An 18627-nucleotide genomic window follows, 5' to 3' on the forward strand; every position below is an offset into this window, starting at 1 on the left:
TGACATCAGATAACCCTTAAAGAACAATACTACTGATGTATTTTTCAAATAACAACTTTGTATTTGGAGAAAATCACAATTGATCACCTAAAAAAAWAATAATAAAATAGACCTTTTTTACAAAATTGTCTTTCCTACCTTTTGTTTATGCCTTTAAAAAAWTTTTTTTTAAATTGGAAAAAAAATCCTGACACAAAAGATCATAATTCATGCATGAAAGGGTTAAACCAACTTTATCAGTGGCCTTTACAAAATGGAAACCAGTTATGGGGGCAATGCTGGGGGCAGGAGGACCTGCTGGGTCGTGTGAGGAACCCAATATAACGGCTTGCAGTTCTAGTTTTTTCATGCGCTTGATTATCTTGGGCACTTTAAGAGATTCTGCTGCCATCAAATCAAAAACACATATAAAAAAGCTGTCAAAAAGTGTCCCACCCTTCCTGATTTCCTACTTTATTTATGTTTGTCACACTTAAGTGTTTCAGAGCATCAAACWGTTTAAATATTACATGAAGGTGTTCATTGTTAAAGGTGACAAAATCCAAACCAATATGGCTGATGTGGAAAAGCTATTGCAACTAAACCTAATCATTGGCCAGGTCACCCTGCACTGCAATAAATGCAATCAAGTGTTGGTGATAACTTCAAATCAATCTTTTACAGCCCGTTGGAGGAATTTTGGCCCGTTCATCTTTGTCAGGTTTTTGTATATTATTCCACACTTGAAGGTTTGAGATTGTTTTTCTGAAATGCAGTGGTATCATATTTTCTGGACTATAGAGTGCCATACTATAAGAGCAGCTACAGTTTTTTTGAAAAAAACTGGAAACGTGCATAAATAAGCCGCACCGGGCTATAAGCCRCTGGTGTCTCCACTGCTCTCGGTTTTCCATAAGGACCCAGCAGAGGGCTGCGTCCTAATAAACCTGCTGGATTTATTAAGGACTCAGACCTCCGTCTCCAAAGCCAAACCATGGTTTCGTTCACGCTGAGTTTACGTGCAGTGACTCTATTTCCCTCCTATCCTGCCAGATCGATAGCCCTCAACTTAAAAGCTGCATCTTTTGAGTTTGAAGAAACTTCTCTGTCATGCCTGCTGCTAGCATGTGCTTGTTCTAAATTAGCGGTTCTCAACGTGGGCGGTACCGCCCCCCAGGGGTCGTTCAGAGGACGGCAGGGGACGCTGGAGGACATTTTTACAAAAGGGGAGCGCTGGGATGCCTTTGGGGGGCGTTTGGTCGAAGGTAAAATTTACACCTTAAATCCACAACAATACCAGTTTAGACTTTGAGCAACTTGGTAAAACTGTATTGTGTAACATTAAATCATGCTTGGCTGCAACTGTATCGATTTCAGCTCTTCTTCTATTCAGTGTTTGTAACAGGAGAAACGGGACATAAAACGGAGCGACGAACTAGATGTGAATTATGGCATAAAAACAGAGAATCCGACGCTGAACAGTGAAAAAAAATCAACACATGATGTGAAACACATGACGATTAGGCCGCGCAGCAGGTGATGAGTGAAAATTACTGATGGTCAATAAACGATCAAATAAATGTAGCAACAGGAAAGAAACTAAAGTGGACATAGCAATAAACCAAGAGAGGATAAAACTAATCAAAGGAAACTAAATGAAAATGAATGAAGAACAAAATGCAAGAATAAACTAAGAAACTAAAGTAAATACGGAGGAATAAACTGGTATAGCAAGACCTTTCGAGCAATAATTAATACAGAGACTGTATGGCAAGAATAAACACACTATTTCCAGATAAAAGGTAAAATAATATTGTTGAAATGTCATGGGCAGGGGCTTCAGGTGGATGCGAAAACATACACTCGCCTCCCCCCACCCCCCTCCACCAGACGCCGATACGTTTAGGGCAAAACTCGCTACATTTACCCCGTTATGTGCGCGAGGTGAAGGAGCGTAAGGCGCGCGAAGTGTACGGAAAACATAATCGGTGCGCCGATTCAAAACATCTACGATAGTAATATTAATAATAAAATAATTGTCAGTGCAAAGTAACCTACAAATTCTTTGGTGGGGGGCGGTGAGGGACCTGGATTAGGGCTAGGGGGGCGCTGGCCCGAAAAAGGTTGAGAAACACTGTTCTAAATGAAAATGAGCACTTTCTTCTTTGATTTTCAATTTTGACTTCCAATGATTCACATCCTGCTAAAGYGCCCCCTGGCGGTTGAAGAAAAATCCATAGAAAAGCCGCGCTGGGCTATAAACTGCATGGTTCAAAGTGTAGGAAAAACATAGCGGCTTATATGCTGAAAAGTACTGTATTTGTACACCAGATGTAATGGGACTCTCTTCCAAAGAGTTAAGAAGTTGAGTCAGTCCACAGAATCTGTTCCCCAAGGTTTTATGGATCATCAAGATGTTTCTGGAAAAACTGAGATGAGCCTTAATGTTCTTCTTTTGTATTTGAACTCTGCCATGCAGGCTGTTTTTTTTCTGATGGTGAACTTTGACCTCGAGGCAAATGGGACCTGCAGTTTTTTGTATGTTGTTGTTTTATTTGTCTTCTGTGACGTTTTGGTAGAGTCATTACTGAACTCTTGAAGTAACTTTGGTTCACCAGGCGTTCCTGGAAAACCTCACCACCAACGTGGACGTGGTTTTTAAGTGATATCTTGAGTAAGAACAGGTGTTATGTGGGTGTGGCTAGACGTGAACTCAAGTGTGATAAATCAGAGTTAGGTTCTGTTTTAACGACTTTTCACGTAGGTTTGTTTCCCTTAATAATAAACACCTTCATTAGAAAAATCTATTTTGTGTTCACTTGGGTGATCTTTAACTCACATTTAAATTAGTTTGATGTTAAGTGTGACAAATATGCAAAAAAAAAAAAAATGGAAATCAGGAAGAGGCCATACACTTCTTCACGCCACTGTAACACCGTTATAACATYAGGTGTTACTTGTACATCTTAATTAATGAAGTTTTTACATAGCATAGCCATGAAAGACCAGCCTCACAAATTAAATATCAAACCGAAAGCTACATTTGGGACTYGCTGTGGATATGAAGTTTATCTTTCTGCGTGCTTCTGTGTACATGACCCTTGGACCGTCTTACAGCCCTCATAAAAACTGCTTAGATAGCCTGAAGTTATTTATTACTGCAAAACTTTGATATGTCTGCTTCACACGCACAGACGCACACACACAAAATCATGGGTGTGATTGGGTCCTTATGGTAACTCTTGCTCATGGTAAATTGCTAATACCATTTCCCCACACAYGCACTTCCCGGGACGCTTATCTTTCATAAACTCTGATTAAGGTGAACACACCTGAGAGGGCTGAAGATGAGTGTCTTTATGGGTGTTTCTTTTATAAGCATTGGAGATAACACGRAGAAAAACAGCCGAACAAAGAAGAAGCTGCTTCACAGACCAGCAGAGACTGACTCGGTGGGATACGATTCGGAGTAGCGATGTCTAAAGTTTGCTGACATTTGCTTTTGGAAGAAAAGCAGCATTGAAAGGCAGAAGTTCACTGAGAAGAGTCTGTACCATACATTCAGCTTCCTGTCATTTGTGTGGAGAATAATCGACGAGTCGAGGTAAATTTCATCTGCTTATTTCTCATTTTTTTGTCACCGCAGTGAAGTTAGTTTCAAGTTGGATATTGGATATTCGAGCTCCGCGGAGTAGGCGGCGTTTAGTTCAAGGTTGATCCGATTTATGAACGCTAATGTCGGCCAGCGGTTCTCCGCCAATTGGAGCGTCTAGCGCAACTGATCCGCTTCTGCGGGGTTTTTCTCCCGCGCGCCGACGAGAGAAGTGAGTGAGGATCAGGAAACTGTCAGAGTTCTGCCGTCTTCTAATCACGTCATTTTGTGAAATGTTACCTGATTTCAAAAACGTTCTCGCAGAGAAATACTAAATGTTTCGTTTGATGACTACAAATTGGAAATAAAATGATTTTTTTTTTTTAACGGACAACAAAAAAACTCTAGCGCGACCTCTGCTCCAAACTACAAACATTGTCTCTTTGTTTTTTGTTTTTGTTTTTTTTTTTGCAGAGGATCAGTAAATAACTTATTGGTGTTTTAACCATCACCACCAGGTATGAAGTGCTTTAGCCTTTGAGTTGCCCCACAGCGCAGCACAACTGAAACATCCAGGAGAACAATTTCAGCTTGTTTTTATGAGTACAAGTATAAAGGAGGCTGGTATCGCACCTGATATAAATCTATTTATATATGTCATCACATGGACTTATATAAAGTTTTATACATTTTCTTTACATATATATATTGTTGTTTTTCTTCTGTAGATATCAGGTTGGCTTAGAATGATTCCAAATAATGTACAGGAATGACCTGGAGCTGTTACATGTCAATCATCAGGTGGGCCTCTGGGGGGGCAATCAGATGACAGGGGGGGCACTGGCCCCCCCGGGCCTCCCTCTGGCTCTGCCACTGCACATGACCTGGAAGCTATTGAAGAAAAACCCTCAATTTTGACAAATAAAATTCCTAAAAAATAAAAATTTAGTCAAAATGGAAAACAAATGTCTGTGCCTCATCTATAGAGACTAGTAGAATTATTTCAAAAATGATTCTGAGTCAATAGGTCACATGACTTGGAAGCTATTGAAGGAAAAATATTATTTAATATTCAAAATTATTGAAAATATTGTATATGACTTTAAAATTTAATAGATGATATTTTGTCTCATGTAAAAGCATAAATTAGCACTGACAATTAGTTGGTTACAATTCAAGGCATTTATTAACATTTGTTTGACAGGAATGTTTGGTTCGGTAATTTGTTGATAGTCTCTGTAAGTGAACCTTCGGGCGCTGCGGCCGGGAGCGATGGAGAACCGCTGGCCGACWTTAGWGTTCATAMATCGGATCAWMCTTGAGCTAAACGTCGGTTACTCCGCGGAGCTCGGGCCGGGAGCGGTGGAGAACCGCTGGCCGAAATTAGCGTTCATACATCGGATCAACCTTGAGCTAAACGCCGCTTACTCCGCGGAGCTCGAATATCGAATATCCAACATAAAACTGACTTYACTGCRGTGACCAACCGYACTGCGGTAACCATTACTGATTTCAGGTGGTCGCTGAGGCAGCGGATTGGACCATGTCAGAGGAGCTGAGATTCAGAGGGAGGAAACGAGAAGGGAGGCACAGGTAAACAGGCTGTTTGTAATTTCATGTATGTCAGAATAATTAAAGATTGATTTATTTTTTATATTTTTGTAACTTTCTTTAAAGTCCATAGATTGCAGAAATTAGCTTAGTTCATTGTAGTTTCATTTTTAGCTGTATATATGACTTGGGCAAATTCTTTTGAGTATTTTACAATCCTGTAATGATATCTGGTGACATTGTTGTCCTTAAGCCACTTTGCAACAAATGGTGGTTTCTTTAGGTTGTATTTATAGATTTACAGCTCTGGAAAAAATTAGGAGACCACTTAAAATGATCAGTTTATCTGAAAATCCAAGCAGAAATTGTAGAAAATGAGAAATAGTCAAAACAAGGAAAAATACACAGTGCTTTCAGACCTGAAATAAAGCAAAGAAAACAAGTTCATGTTCATTTAGAAACAACAAATCGAATGTTTTAACTCAGGAAGAGTTCAGAAATCAGTATTTGGTGGAAAAGCCAGGAGGGTTTTTGTTTATTTAACTTTATTTTCTCATGATGTCACACAAGGAAGCAKCGTATTTGAGGTGGCGCTGTAATGTTTGTATGCACTTAACTCAAGTGTTGAAAATTTTAATGAATCTTTTAAAATCATACAAAGACAGAAATTATAATCTGTGGTGTCACAAACTGTTAAAAGTTATAGCAACATTTGTGTACGTAAAATTCTCACCAGTAAATAGAAATAATTTTGTTGATGCTATTTGACCTAAACCAGGAAAAGTTTTGTCTTAGTTGACATCGAGCAAAAAAAGATTATCTGTCTTTTTTTAATTGTGGCCAAAACTCTGAATATATGCTTTTATAGTATTTGTTTCACTATTGAGTCCTTAATCCAAAATAGGTTACTGTACTATTTAAATAGATTAATTACGTATGTGTTTCTGTCTGTTCAACAGATTATTTCTAGTTAATCACCCACAGAAGTTGAAAGTAAAAAACTGGAAGAGTGAATTCACTTCTCTTATTTCATAACAACCCAGGTTCTTCCACAAGCAGAACTGGAAGCGTTTCCACCGGATGTCAGGTTTTAAATCCTGTAAACTGCCTTAAGAGACAGAAAGAAAACAAATTCAAGAGACMAGTTGAATCACGGAAACTATTCAATTTCCTTGTCCTCAGGCTCATGATCAAACTTTATTAACCTCTTCATCATTGTTAGGAGGTTAATTGTTAGTGGGATAGATATTAGTATTGGATAAAATTAAAAACTGCTCGCTTGTATTACCTGGTTTCAATTAAATATAATTTACAGTTTGAGGGAACACTTAATTTCCCTTGAGCACCGCTGCGTTTCTCTTTATTGCTGCGCCGGATATCATCCCCGCTGATGCTGCCTGCTGTTAGACGGGCCATTAAAAATGTTAAATACATACCAAGCTTTAATCACATCTTCCATATTGGTATCTGTGAGGCAAATATGGAATCAGGTTACCAGGTTGTTGTTTTTTTTATCTGATTTTAAACTCTCAGAGCTTTGGAAAAAAAACAAAGCATATAGATGATTAATGTCGCTATTATCTGAGGGTCAGGAATTATAATATAATTTTTAAAAGCAATGTCAGAATATGTTTTAAGTCCAACAGGTCCCTTTAAAATTGATTTATTGCATTTGCTTGTAAAAGTTGAATAATGTATATCTTGTGAACGCAACAGGTGAATTCATAACAGCCACAGGGTTGAAGGTTTAAATCCCGTTTCAAACTGAGTTTTTTTTATATTCCCTCATTATTTATCAAACAAAAATGCATAACTTTGTTGTTTTATTCGTATTACTGATATGATCAACTTGTCCTTAAAGGTGTTAACGTCATATTCAATATTTAATCTAACTAAATATTCAGGCAATATTTAGTTTTCTTCTTCGAAAATAGCAAATTACAGCAAAATTAACAACAGAATATCAAGAAAACAGAAATAAAAATTGTTTAAATAAAATGTACAAAATCCATAGTTTTGGCGAAGAAATTGACGTTGGTTACATTTATGTACTAAACTCTTTTTAGAACTGTATTTATGAAAATTAAAAACTTAAAATATTTTAAATATTGAAATATGCATCACAAGAGTAAAGTATGTAATTAAAACTAAATGTGGACATTTTTAATTCTATTTTATCAAATAAAAGTAACATTAAAGAAAGTTAATAAATCAAGGAACAACTAAAAACTTGATAGACCACAAAGGCATTTATTTTTTGCATTTGTTCTAAATTAAATGTCATCCTTTACGTTTTTTATACTGTTCCTATAAATCAGAAAATGTTCAATTTTTTCCTAATGCCGTCAGTAACATGTTCACCAGATGATGAAAGGAAAATACAAATGTTTGTTGTTATTAGAGAAGAAAAATCTTGATAAGAAACATAGTGATTGTTATGATGTTAAACACAAATTAATAACATTTGGTAAAGCCAAAAACTCCTGGGGATAAGTACATTTTGTGTTGGGACCATTTTCCTCTAGTGGCTCATAAATACATCTAAATAAATCAGAGAAATTACAGTTGCTGTTTTTGGTTTTCACACCAAACGCAGCAAAATGTCATGATAAAATTGTTCATCCTTCCTTACTTCTCAATTTCTCTACAGAAATATTTTGGTTTTTCTTGCTCTGTTGTGCATATAACTGTCTGCAAAACAACATCGACTAAATCCTGAACCAAATTACTCAAACTCAGGACGTGGATGGACAACGATTTGATTGCAATTCCAGTTGCCAGGTCCTTTTTTTTTATCCCAGAAAAAGTTTTGTGGAAAATTGAATCTGAATTGAGTTTAATCAAAGACAAACTCATCCTTGGTTTGTCTATTTGATCAACTCTAACTCATTTTAAGACGCCGGTAGATATCTTATTACTACCTTTTCTCATTTAGAAATTGCAGCTAGTCTTTTCTTTCTTTTGATGAAATGTTTTGCTTAGATTCAGTTTCACAGAAATGACTTCCCCTCTACTGTAACCATTGCAATTCATGACAACAGTTTGCCCCTAATTGTCCTTTCTCTATTGCACTCTAGTGTAACAATGATGCAGTGGCTGGGGGTCAGTGGGAAAAGTGGTCATGTTGCAATCAAACGCCTCACCATTGCCTCATATCTTTGGGCAAAACTGAAACCAAAGTTTCTTACTGGCCTTCGTATGATTGGGGAGGTTTGTAAGTGTGGATRAGTGAGACTCCTGGTCTAACGGTGCTGTGAGTGGTCAGTATGATGAGAAAAGCAGAACATAACCTCAGTTAATTCAGCCTTCGATGACCTGCTGCAAGGAAAAGCAGAAATGATCTTTACTTGTGTTGGTTTWGGTCATGTTCTTGTTCCTCACTATTATCGCCACATCCGTCAGGAGATTAAAATATGTTCCACTTTGTCTCTTTTTGTCAGCAGCGAGTTTTGATTCGTGAAGTCATGTAAAAATGACGGAGAGTGTGACAGCTGCTCATTTCTTTTTTTGTTTGAGTTGTTGCCAATTAGCCAGTGAGCAGATGTTACACAAGAGGGTTTTATAAGGCCGGCTTCAGTGACACAAAAGCAGCCTTGTTAGCTTATGGCATTTATTACATTTTTGGAGCTGAGATTTCAGGAACGAGATGGAGGCACACAACGTGCCACAGGGTGCCTCTATACGCACACAACGCTGCAGAACAGGAAAAAGGAAAAAAGCTAAAGGGATTTTTTTTCAGAAAGGTCAACAGTCGTGTTTGTCATTTTAGTGCCTGGAGATCTGGTAGCCATATATASAGCGTTAGACAGAGTCTGCTTCCTTATGATGACGCGTCTTTAACAGGCGTACTTTGAATTGTGATAAAAGGGAGTAATTTTCAATCATTATCCRTAGAGATGTCGATGAGACGTAATTTTTTCTGCCACATTTTTAAACCTAAGAGATTGTCTTCAGAAATACTTTTGCTCAACAAATAACGCTTAAATCAGCTCATAAGTTTATATAACAAGTCAAGTCAGATAAAGATTGTAAAGAGTCTTAAGGAAGCTGTTTAATTGCTTCATACAACATAAACTAACTGCATGTGTTGCTGTCCTTGTTTCCAGTCTGGGCTGTTTGGATGGTTGTTACGCCAGAAACAAAGATAAAAAAGAAAAATGTCTTATCTGCTCAGTGAGAGCCCACACCCTGATTACTCTATATGTGGGTAACAARCTGGCAGCAGAGAATGACGGACATAAACAATCTGATTGCCTATCATCTGTCAACGTCAGAGATATTCAGCCGGATTAGTGGGAAAACATTGTTTCTGCGACGTGTTGGGGTTGCGTAAGCAGCCTTTATGTTAAGTGCCAAATCCTTTCTGCTCACTTAATTCATGATACAAATACAAATGGAAAAACAAAAACATACAAAGAATTAGAACTGTATTTATGAAAATTAAAAACTTAAAATATTCCTTTACAAAGAATTTATTCAAAATTTATTCAAAAAGTCCAAGGAATTAATATATTTYATCACACAAATACCCCATTAGGACTATGTGTAGAAAATGCTTTTCAAAATGTTTTTTTTTTATTACTTATAAAGGAAATCACATATCTAAGTATTCACAGCCTTTGGCTTGAAAACTCAAAGTTAAGACATTTCCACTGATCATTCTTGAGATGTTTCTGCATCTTAAATGGAGTCCATTCATGGTAAATCTAGTTTWTTGGACTTGATTTGGATATGCATTTGTCTCCAAGCTCCCAYAGCTGACAGTGCAGGTTAGAGGTCAAACACCAAGCATGAAATCAAAGGAATCATCTGTAGATTTGGGGAAGGATACAGAAAAATCCTGCTGCCTGCTTTGAAGGCCCAATGAGCTCAGTGGCAAACAGTGACTAACCTCTCTAGAAATGTACACAGTTCTCTTTAGTTATAGAAAAATGTGTGTTGATACTCTTTGTTTTGACCGTTGACCCAAACATCTGTGCTCGTGTCTCAGGGACACATGGGATCCATTTCAGCTGAACCCCGTTGGAGCCGAGAAGGAGCAAAAGAAACGATGCCTCCTGGTGGCGCAGTACTTGGTGGCTATTTTTGTTGGGTTGGCAGTTTTGGTCAGCGCTGTTGTTGCCAAGGTAAAAATGATTTTTCAAACACTTTTTGGTCTCTTCTTTTAAGAAACCCAAGCATCTATCCTAAAGCTCCTAGGACAAAAAGTTACATTTCATTTCATAAATCTAATTGGTTCTCCAGTCTGACTTGGTTGGTGCATTATGAATGCTTTTGGAGAGAGCTGAGCAGAAAGAAAAAAAATAAATAAATATGTTTGCTTGATACTTACTTAAATGAAAATGAGGAAAATGACATAAAAATAGTGGGCAGTTTATCACTCCTCTATTCTCTAGAATCATAACAACGTTCTTCATTTAGTGTGTTTAATGTCAGCAAACAAACCTTTGGTTTTATTTGGATTGTTTAACATTTGTWAGATCTTTTTGTGCATCTTTTTTCCTTGTACATGACATCCTTATTACAGCTGACTAATCTTTAACAGAGTTCGTTTTTAGCAGACTTGTATCTGCTTTGCTCTTTGTTAGTCTGTCTCTCAGTGGCTCTCTGTCGTCTCCTTTCAGGGCTCCCTCTTAGTCTTGTCAGCACTCTCCAGTCCAAAATCACTCCGTAATGAAAAGGACCAGCAGTTCTACATGCTGATGTTGGTGTTTTGCCTGGTCTTCCCCAACTTCTTAGTGTTTTTGAAGTCCCTGTGGCGTTGTGCCTTCAAGACATTYGTGACCCCCAACATGAARACCATGGCRTTGGTATGTGTTTTAAAACGTCAAATTAATCCATCACACAGAACCAGRAACTATACAGTGTTCATTTTAGATTTACTTATTTGCTGACATGTATTAGGTGATACATGATACAACTTATGTATTACGGTATGAAATACGGCTCATTTCGCCACCTACAGTTTTTCTTATGAGGCRTCTTTTCAGGCTCTGGTGKGTTTTTGTCCCATCATGTTCTCCTGTCCTTTTCAGATTTGTGTCATTGAGAGTTTGGTGTCTCTTGGCACTTCACTCCTGGTCCTGGTCGTTATGCCTCAGTTTGACATCCTGACGAATCTCTTYATCAGTGGAGGAGTCTGCATTGTGTCGGCAATCCTGCAGATAGTGTTCAGGTTACAAAGGGAGAACTGGAAAATCCTCTTCCCAATCTGCTCCCTCTTCCTCACCAGTGCTGGTAAYGCTCCTGACTTTGTTGTTTATTATGAAAACAGATTAAAAACTACAGATTTTCCTACTATGCTGCTGTGTTAGAGCAACTTGGACAAACTCCATAATAGAAGTAGAAAAGTGATATTGCAAATTGTGGCTTAGAAAGAGTTTTATGATTTAATAAAATCTCATTGTTTTTTTTAGCAGATAGCCACTCTATAATAGTGTGTTAAAGAATCTCCAATCAGGTTATTCCAGAAAGCACGAATGTTCTCTCCTAACCCGATTTTCAGGATCAAATCATGGATTTAATTGCTCCACTGGACAAAACAGTTTAGACAAATTGAATTACTGCCTGAAGTATGAAATAAAACCTCKGTTGCTTGGTTTAGACCGAACAGACAGAAACGCACAGGAAACACTAACAGTTTGGGAATAACCGCCTGATTGCAGGTTACTGCCTCTTGGCAATGGACTACTACATCCGTGAAGCGTCGCATGTGGACCGACAGAAAAAGGACTGCTTTTACTACGTGGGTTTAGGGATTTTCTCTTCGTTCCTCGTCTCTCTCTGTTGGTGGGAAAACACGATGCAGGCCAAAAACCGCATGCAGGTATTCCTCAAACACACTCCAAAGCGCCGACATGTCAACGAATAACGATCAGTGAAACTCCTTTACGTCTTACTTCACAGAAAGCGCTGGCAGAGTTGGACGGCTTCAGGGACTTTGTCTTTGTCATCAGCAGYATTTTGAGGATACTGGTGATAGGTAATTATCTGCTGCCGATGCTTGTGTCGGTGTGCAGCAGTCAAAACAATGCAGAGGAATCCCACCTGGCGGGGAAACGTCTTATCGCTCAGCTTCACTGTGGTTTGATATGCTTGGATGGAAAAGAGTCGACATGAAAACACAAACACATTTCTGTGCACTATGTGGCAGGGATGAGGAAATATGAGCTTTGATGTCGTGGTAATGACAGGAGAGTAGATAAAAAGTCGCTRCTACAGAAACATCACAAACTCYGCTCTTAACAAATGAGAAATKTGTTAATAAATTACACCAGTGGCTTTAATAAGTTCAGTTTAATTGCTATATATATTATGTCTATKGAATCCCACATGGAGACAACATTGGAGGAAACAACAAAAWTCCTAAAATACTGTTAGTTTTAGGATTTTATGAACWTCACCAGTTAGCGTTTGTTATAGTAAAATACAAATGGGATCACAATTTTAGAAATAGTCACACAATAAACGATGTAAATGAGGCTTTTGAGGTTTGATGCCTATTTTCTACTTCATAATATCACATTGTCATTATCATGTTTTGTAAACATGCAGTATGTTTKTTGTTTTTTTGCAGGAGCTGTGTACCTGATCTACCACAGACTCATGATCAAATCTATYGTGTGGAGTGATTTTAACCTGGCAAATGATGGAGATATTCTGCAAATAGGTCTTGTGCTCTTTTTCTTACAGGCAAGTCCAAGAAAGACTGAAAAATAGACATTTATGCTGTAATGTGGAATATATTGTTAGTGTTTCTCTCTATCTATTCTAACTGAGGTGTATTATCAGAGAATTAGTAATGTGGTTCGTTTTTACCTCCTCAGAAAGTTTTCTTGTTCTTATTTATAAAACTGAGACTCACCCTGAACTCCCAACCTGGCAAAACTATAGTTATGAGAAAAAGACAATTCACACTCTGAACATACTGTATAAAGAATCTGGTATTAAACTTAATCTAAAATTTACCAGTAGTGTTTTAAGGTTTTCACAATTTTTTTTTTTTTGACAATGACAAATGACAATGGCAATTAAGACAAGTTGTTTTGCATTGCACCCTGATTAATTCAACCTTTGACTCTAAAGCGAGCGTTTTGTGAATGCCTGTACGTGATGTAAAAGTTCCCAGTGAAACTTTACGCTGGAAAACTGTGAAAGAAAACGAATCCCTTCCTAAACACAGCAAGCTTTAAAATGTTTTCTTGTGTTTTTATCTCAGGCCTTCTGCTCAGCAGCCTGCCATTGGTTTGGCGTAGTTGCCTGTAAGATCAAYGCCGTCCGGATGAGTTTCGCTCTGCCTCTGTGTTGTACTGGCCCAGCAGTGCTGTGCTTGGGCCTGATACTCTTCCTGACACATGCAGAACGTTTTGATCCAGCAAACTCAAACGGGATTACTAGTAAGGTTACATTTTCTTACAAATACTTTTTCTTCCTTATTCCCTCACCTGACTTGTTACATGTCCAGCTTCAATAAAAAAATAAAATGCTGGGACATCATTTACTCAGAGACAAACTTCTTCCTTATGCACATCACTATAWCTGTCTGAGCCTTTTCTCTATGACGTGTATCAGATGTAATAAAAAGAAAATGGTTGCATGATTATTGCAAGATTACTTGGGAAAACAAGTACCAACATACAGCTTCCAGAAGTATTTTCTTTTTACCTTATCTATTGTTATTTGCTGTTATTATTATTTTGTTAATTAGGTGAGAAAAAAAAACTAAAAATATTTTATCAAAAGGATAAAACAAAACGGATGCTATGCATGAAACTGAACCATCTGATTGATGTTTTTATTCTTGCAGCCTTCTGTTTAAATTTGCATTTGATTAAGGACANAAATGACAATGGCAATTAAGACAAGTTGTTTTGCATTGCACCCTGATTAATTCAACCTTTGACTCTAAAGCGAGCGTTTTGTGAATGCCTGTACGTGATGTAAAAGTTCCCAGTGAAACTTTACGCTGGAAAACTGTGAAAGAAAACGAATCCCTTCCTAAACACAGCAAGCTTTAAAATGTTTTCTTGTGTTTTTATCTCAGGCCTTCTGCTCAGCAGCCTGCCATTGGTTTGGCGTAGTTGCCTGTAAGATCAAYGCCGTCCGGATGAGTTTCGCTCTGCCTCTGTGTTGTACTGGCCCAGCAGTGCTGTGCTTGGGCCTGATACTCTTCCTGACACATGCAGAACGTTTTGATCCAGCAAACTCAAACGGGATTACTAGTAAGGTTACATTTTCTTACAAATACTTTTTCTTCCTTATTCCCTCACCTGACTTGTTACATGTCCAGCTTCAATAAAAAAATAAAATGCTGGGACATCATTTACTCAGAGACAAACTTCTTCCTTATGCACATCACTATAWCTGTCTGAGCCTTTTCTCTATGACGTGTATCAGATGTAATAAAAAGAAAATGGTTGCATGATTATTGCAAGATTACTTGGGAAAACAAGTACCAACATACAGCTTCCAGAAGTATTTTCTTTTTACCTTATCTATTGTTATTTGCTGTTATTATTATTTTGTTAATTAGGTGAGAAAAAAAACTAAAAATATTTTATCAAAAGGATAAAACAAAACGGATGCTATGCATGAAACTGAACCRTCTGATTGATGTTTTTATTCTTGCAGCCTTCTGTTTAAATTTGCATTTGATTAAGGACAAAAACACAACTAATGTTCCTCTGTTGGAGATGTTCCGGAGCATCTGCAGGACGTCACTCAACAAGTACGACACCCCATGCAAATATTCTGCTTTATTTCCACACAAACCTGCATAAATGATGTGCTCTATGAAAAGTTTGGYTGTATATGAGGCACAGAAGTGTTTGTAGAAATGCAAAAGGTGTTCACGGTGATGCGTTGTTTGTTTGACAGCTACTACTTCCAATGGTCTTTTGCCATGTTGGTGCTGGAGGGAGTGTGCATGTGGGGTGGATTTGTCTCAGCTACGTATTATGTGTGGAAGATCAAGGTATTTTTATGCTCTCTTATATACTCCTCTCTTTACCGAATATTTAAAATTACAAGGTTGAAACCACGATTCTGAAAAAATGTGCTTGACATTTGTCTAGGTTAAAGTTAAAACACTGCATGTTTGAGCCATTTTATTTTCTTTAACCATACAAAAAGTCGCGGACCTTAATGTTTGGATGATTCTACACTCAAYAGGTCCAGCGTATAGAAAGAACGTCTCAGCTCTTTGTGCGTCGACTCTACGAATCCGCCTTCATCGACCTGTCTCTGCTGCTCAACACCAAGATGAAGCTACCAAAAGCCCAAACAAATGAGAAGTAAGAGGATTCTCATGCTTTGTTTTCCTGTTTTAAAATTGTAAAAMGGCACATCCAGACATGGGTTGACTGTAGCAATCACTCTAAATTAGAAAAATCTGCTTTTGGAAACCTAATTTATCCATTTTTGATAGAAGTGTTTTCAAAAATAACAGAAAAGTCCCTTTATTGAACATTTATAGTGGCCCAACATTACCACTGTTAAAGTCACAAGCAGATTTTTTAAAAATACTAGGTTGATAAATTTAAGAGCCATATATGATTTGAAAATCAGGTAGACGACCAGTGATTCAGAAGTGCTGCAGTATTCTTTTTAGGAAGAGAAGAAACCTCTTTGAATTATCCATGTAGCAGGAGGATGAAATCTTATATTTCTTGAAAATCAAGCCAAATGGAATCACGTACAGGCAGGAGAGAAGTGATCCAACAATGAACCCTTAGGTTATTCCATAGCTGAGGGGAACTGAAGACGAAAATGAATCCTCACCAGAATAACAGAGAGAGAAGAAGAGATAAATRCCTTTTATTGTCCCAAAGTGGGGAAATAAGTTCACACAAAAGATCAAACAGTATTATACRTACAAAACAAGATGAACAAAATAAAACTAATGTACTGTGTATGATTATAACATAAGCAATACTGTGCAGTTGTATATAACAAAGTGCTAAAACCTTCCTGTAATCTTTTAAATTCTCGTCTCCACAGCCAGGATGAACTGCAGAACGTTGTGATCTATCTCTGCGCCACCATGTGGCACGAAACCTACGATGAAATGCTGAAGATTCTCACTTCCATGTTCAGGTAGCACAATATCAATATCAATACCATGTTTTTCGGACTATAAGCCGCTATTTTTTCCTACTCTTTGAACTATRCACTTTCTTCTTGGAAATCCAAGAAGAAAGTGCTAATTTTCATTTAGAACAAGCACATGCTAGCAGCAGGCATGACGGAAAAATTTCTTTCGCTCATCATGGAAACAACATATATATTATATATATATACGTTTCTAGATTTTTATTTTTGTTTTTTTTTTTTACTTTGTGAGTAGCGCTTATAATGAGGCACGCTCTGTAGTCCGGAAAATATGTAATTTATGCCTGCTGACATTCAAGAGCTTAACATGTGAAATAAGTGAAGCTGAAGATTTAATTTGCATTACCATTTGTTTCTTGCTTCGTTTCAGGCTGGATCGTTATCGAGGCGATCCAAAGGAGGAGCACAAGGACAGTTTTGACTTTGAAAGCCACATCTTTGTTGACGATGCGTTCATGACTCAAAAGGAGACAGGGAAAAGGCTGGTCAATGAATATGTGGAAGACCTGATTCATGTTGTGACAGAGGTTTACAGGTACAAGACTACCATGTAGACATGGAGCACCTACCTGTACATTTTGACATCTCTGACCACTGATCTGTCCATCCCCCCGTTCAGAGTKTTCACCAACAAAGAGCCTGACGACGTGTCGATCATTGAAACTCCCTACGGCGGGAGGTTAATGTTTGTCCTGCCTGAGGGCAACATGCTCTACGTTCACCTGAAGGACAAAAGTCGGATTCGCAACAAAAAAAGGTGGTCTCAGGTAAGGAGAAGCACTATATAGTTTGTATTTATGACTTGTAGTTTTCATAGTTTTTAATAAACAACATTGTTATATTTTTTATGTATTATGAAACTGAAAAGTGTCAAAATATTCCCTTTTTTTCCAGATAATGTACATGTACTATCTGCTTGGCTGGAAAGGTTACATCACCAAGAACCCCCAGAAAATGCCAGTAAGAGATTTCTTGCATTCATTTGTGTTTTATTATCTCTATGTTCTGGTGAAAATGTTAAACGTCCTTCTTTCTGATTCCAGCGTATGGATACCAGCAGAGAAAGTCTGATCTCTATGGACGGAGAGATTTTCCTTTTGCCTCAGTACGACAACGACAACAAGAGAAGRTTCATTTCAGACGACAACACGTACATCCTGGCTCTGGACGGAGACACAGACTTCCACCCTAAAGCCGTGGTTCTGCTCGTGGACAGGTGGGCGACACGTTTTTTTTAAACTAAACATATTGATTTATCTCACTTTCGGGAAGTCATTTCATACCACCGTACAATTTTACTGGAGATCGTATCTTTACAGTTCTCTTAYCTTGACATAATCAAGGTGGGGTTTTTTTCTTTCTTCAGATAGCAAGTGCTAAGGTACAGCTTGAATATGATGTGTGGAAAAAAAGTAGCTCTTGTGTTACAGTTTTGTCATTCAGTATCATCATCAGAAAACATGATTCAAACTTCCTCAAAACAAATGACCAAAGCTTGATGAATTACTTATTTCATGAATACCATAAATGGTTTACTTTCTTAACTTCTGCAGTTTCACTTGAATGCTTTGRAATAATAAATAATAATAATTTCTTAACAGGCTGAGAATGTATTACAACGTCGGTGCAGCATGTGGCAGAATCCATCCAACTGGCATGGGTACGTCAAATGTTCTCAATAACTTTTCACTACTTTGTGTTTTTACTTCAGAACATTTGGACAGATTTTAACTTTATATCTCAGAAAGATGCATGGAAAGCTGCCAACCAGCTGATATGCATTTAGCTGTGAATGCAATTTGCTGTAAATGTTGCCTTTTTAAAGGACAGGCTTTCTTTTTTTGTGCATAATGCTAAATTCTCACCCACACTCACTCTAAATCTTCTTCTTTGCCCTGCATGTCACAGGTCCCATGGTTTGGTACCAGAAGTTTGAGTACGCAGTGGGCCATTGGCTGCAGAAGACCGCAGAGCACGTGTTCGGCTCCGTGCTGTGCAGCCCGGGATGCTTCAGTCTGTTTAGGGGCTCCGCGCTGATGGACGACAACATCTTGAAGAAGTACACAACAACTGCAACAAGAGGAGCCGAGTATGTGCAATATGACCAAGGTAGGTTCTGATCCAACMCGGGTTYGTAATGCGACGGCCTTGGAGCAGGAATAATTGTGCGTATCATCAGGGGAGGATCGTTGGCTGTGTACTTTGCTGCTGCAACAAGGATGGCGTGTGGAGTACAACGCTGCATCAGACGCATACACCAACTCACCACAGGAATTCAAAGAGTTTTACAACCAGAGGAGACGATGGGGGCCTTCCACGCTGGCTAACACGCTGGATCTCCTGCACAGGTCAGTAATCGTGGTTAACGATAAAAACCCAATCTTAACACACACTTT

General features: G+C 38.0%; 1 protein-coding gene across 1 annotated transcript in view; it reads left to right on the forward strand.

Moving 5' to 3' along the window:
* Positions 1-3400: 3400 nt before the first annotated feature.
* Positions 3401-18627, forward strand: part of chs1 (chitin synthase 1) — a 22959-nt gene continuing 7732 nt past the window's right edge. Inside the window, 22 exon segments of the mRNA XM_017303878.1 lie at positions 3401-3583; positions 5088-5164; positions 10113-10248; positions 10747-10932; positions 11158-11359; positions 11788-11948; positions 12029-12104; positions 12699-12814; positions 13341-13518; positions 13929-13973; positions 14134-14343; positions 14753-14849; positions 14999-15095; positions 15293-15414; positions 16121-16216; positions 16602-16766; positions 16851-16998; positions 17126-17191; positions 17275-17447; positions 17833-17891; positions 18140-18340; positions 18411-18592. Of these exon segments, the coding sequence (XP_017159367.1) occupies positions 5115-5164; positions 10113-10248; positions 10747-10932; positions 11158-11359; positions 11788-11948; positions 12029-12104; positions 12699-12814; positions 13341-13518; positions 13929-13973; positions 14134-14343; positions 14753-14849; positions 14999-15095; positions 15293-15414; positions 16121-16216; positions 16602-16766; positions 16851-16998; positions 17126-17191; positions 17275-17447; positions 17833-17891; positions 18140-18340; positions 18411-18592 (2766 nt within the window). The 5' untranslated portion in view covers positions 3401-3583; positions 5088-5114.

The sequence above is a fragment of the Poecilia reticulata genome, linkage group LG3, assembly GCF_000633615.1.
Source record: "Poecilia reticulata strain Guanapo linkage group LG3, Guppy_female_1.0+MT, whole genome shotgun sequence".
NCBI lineage: Eukaryota > Metazoa > Chordata > Actinopteri > Cyprinodontiformes > Poeciliidae > Poecilia > Poecilia reticulata.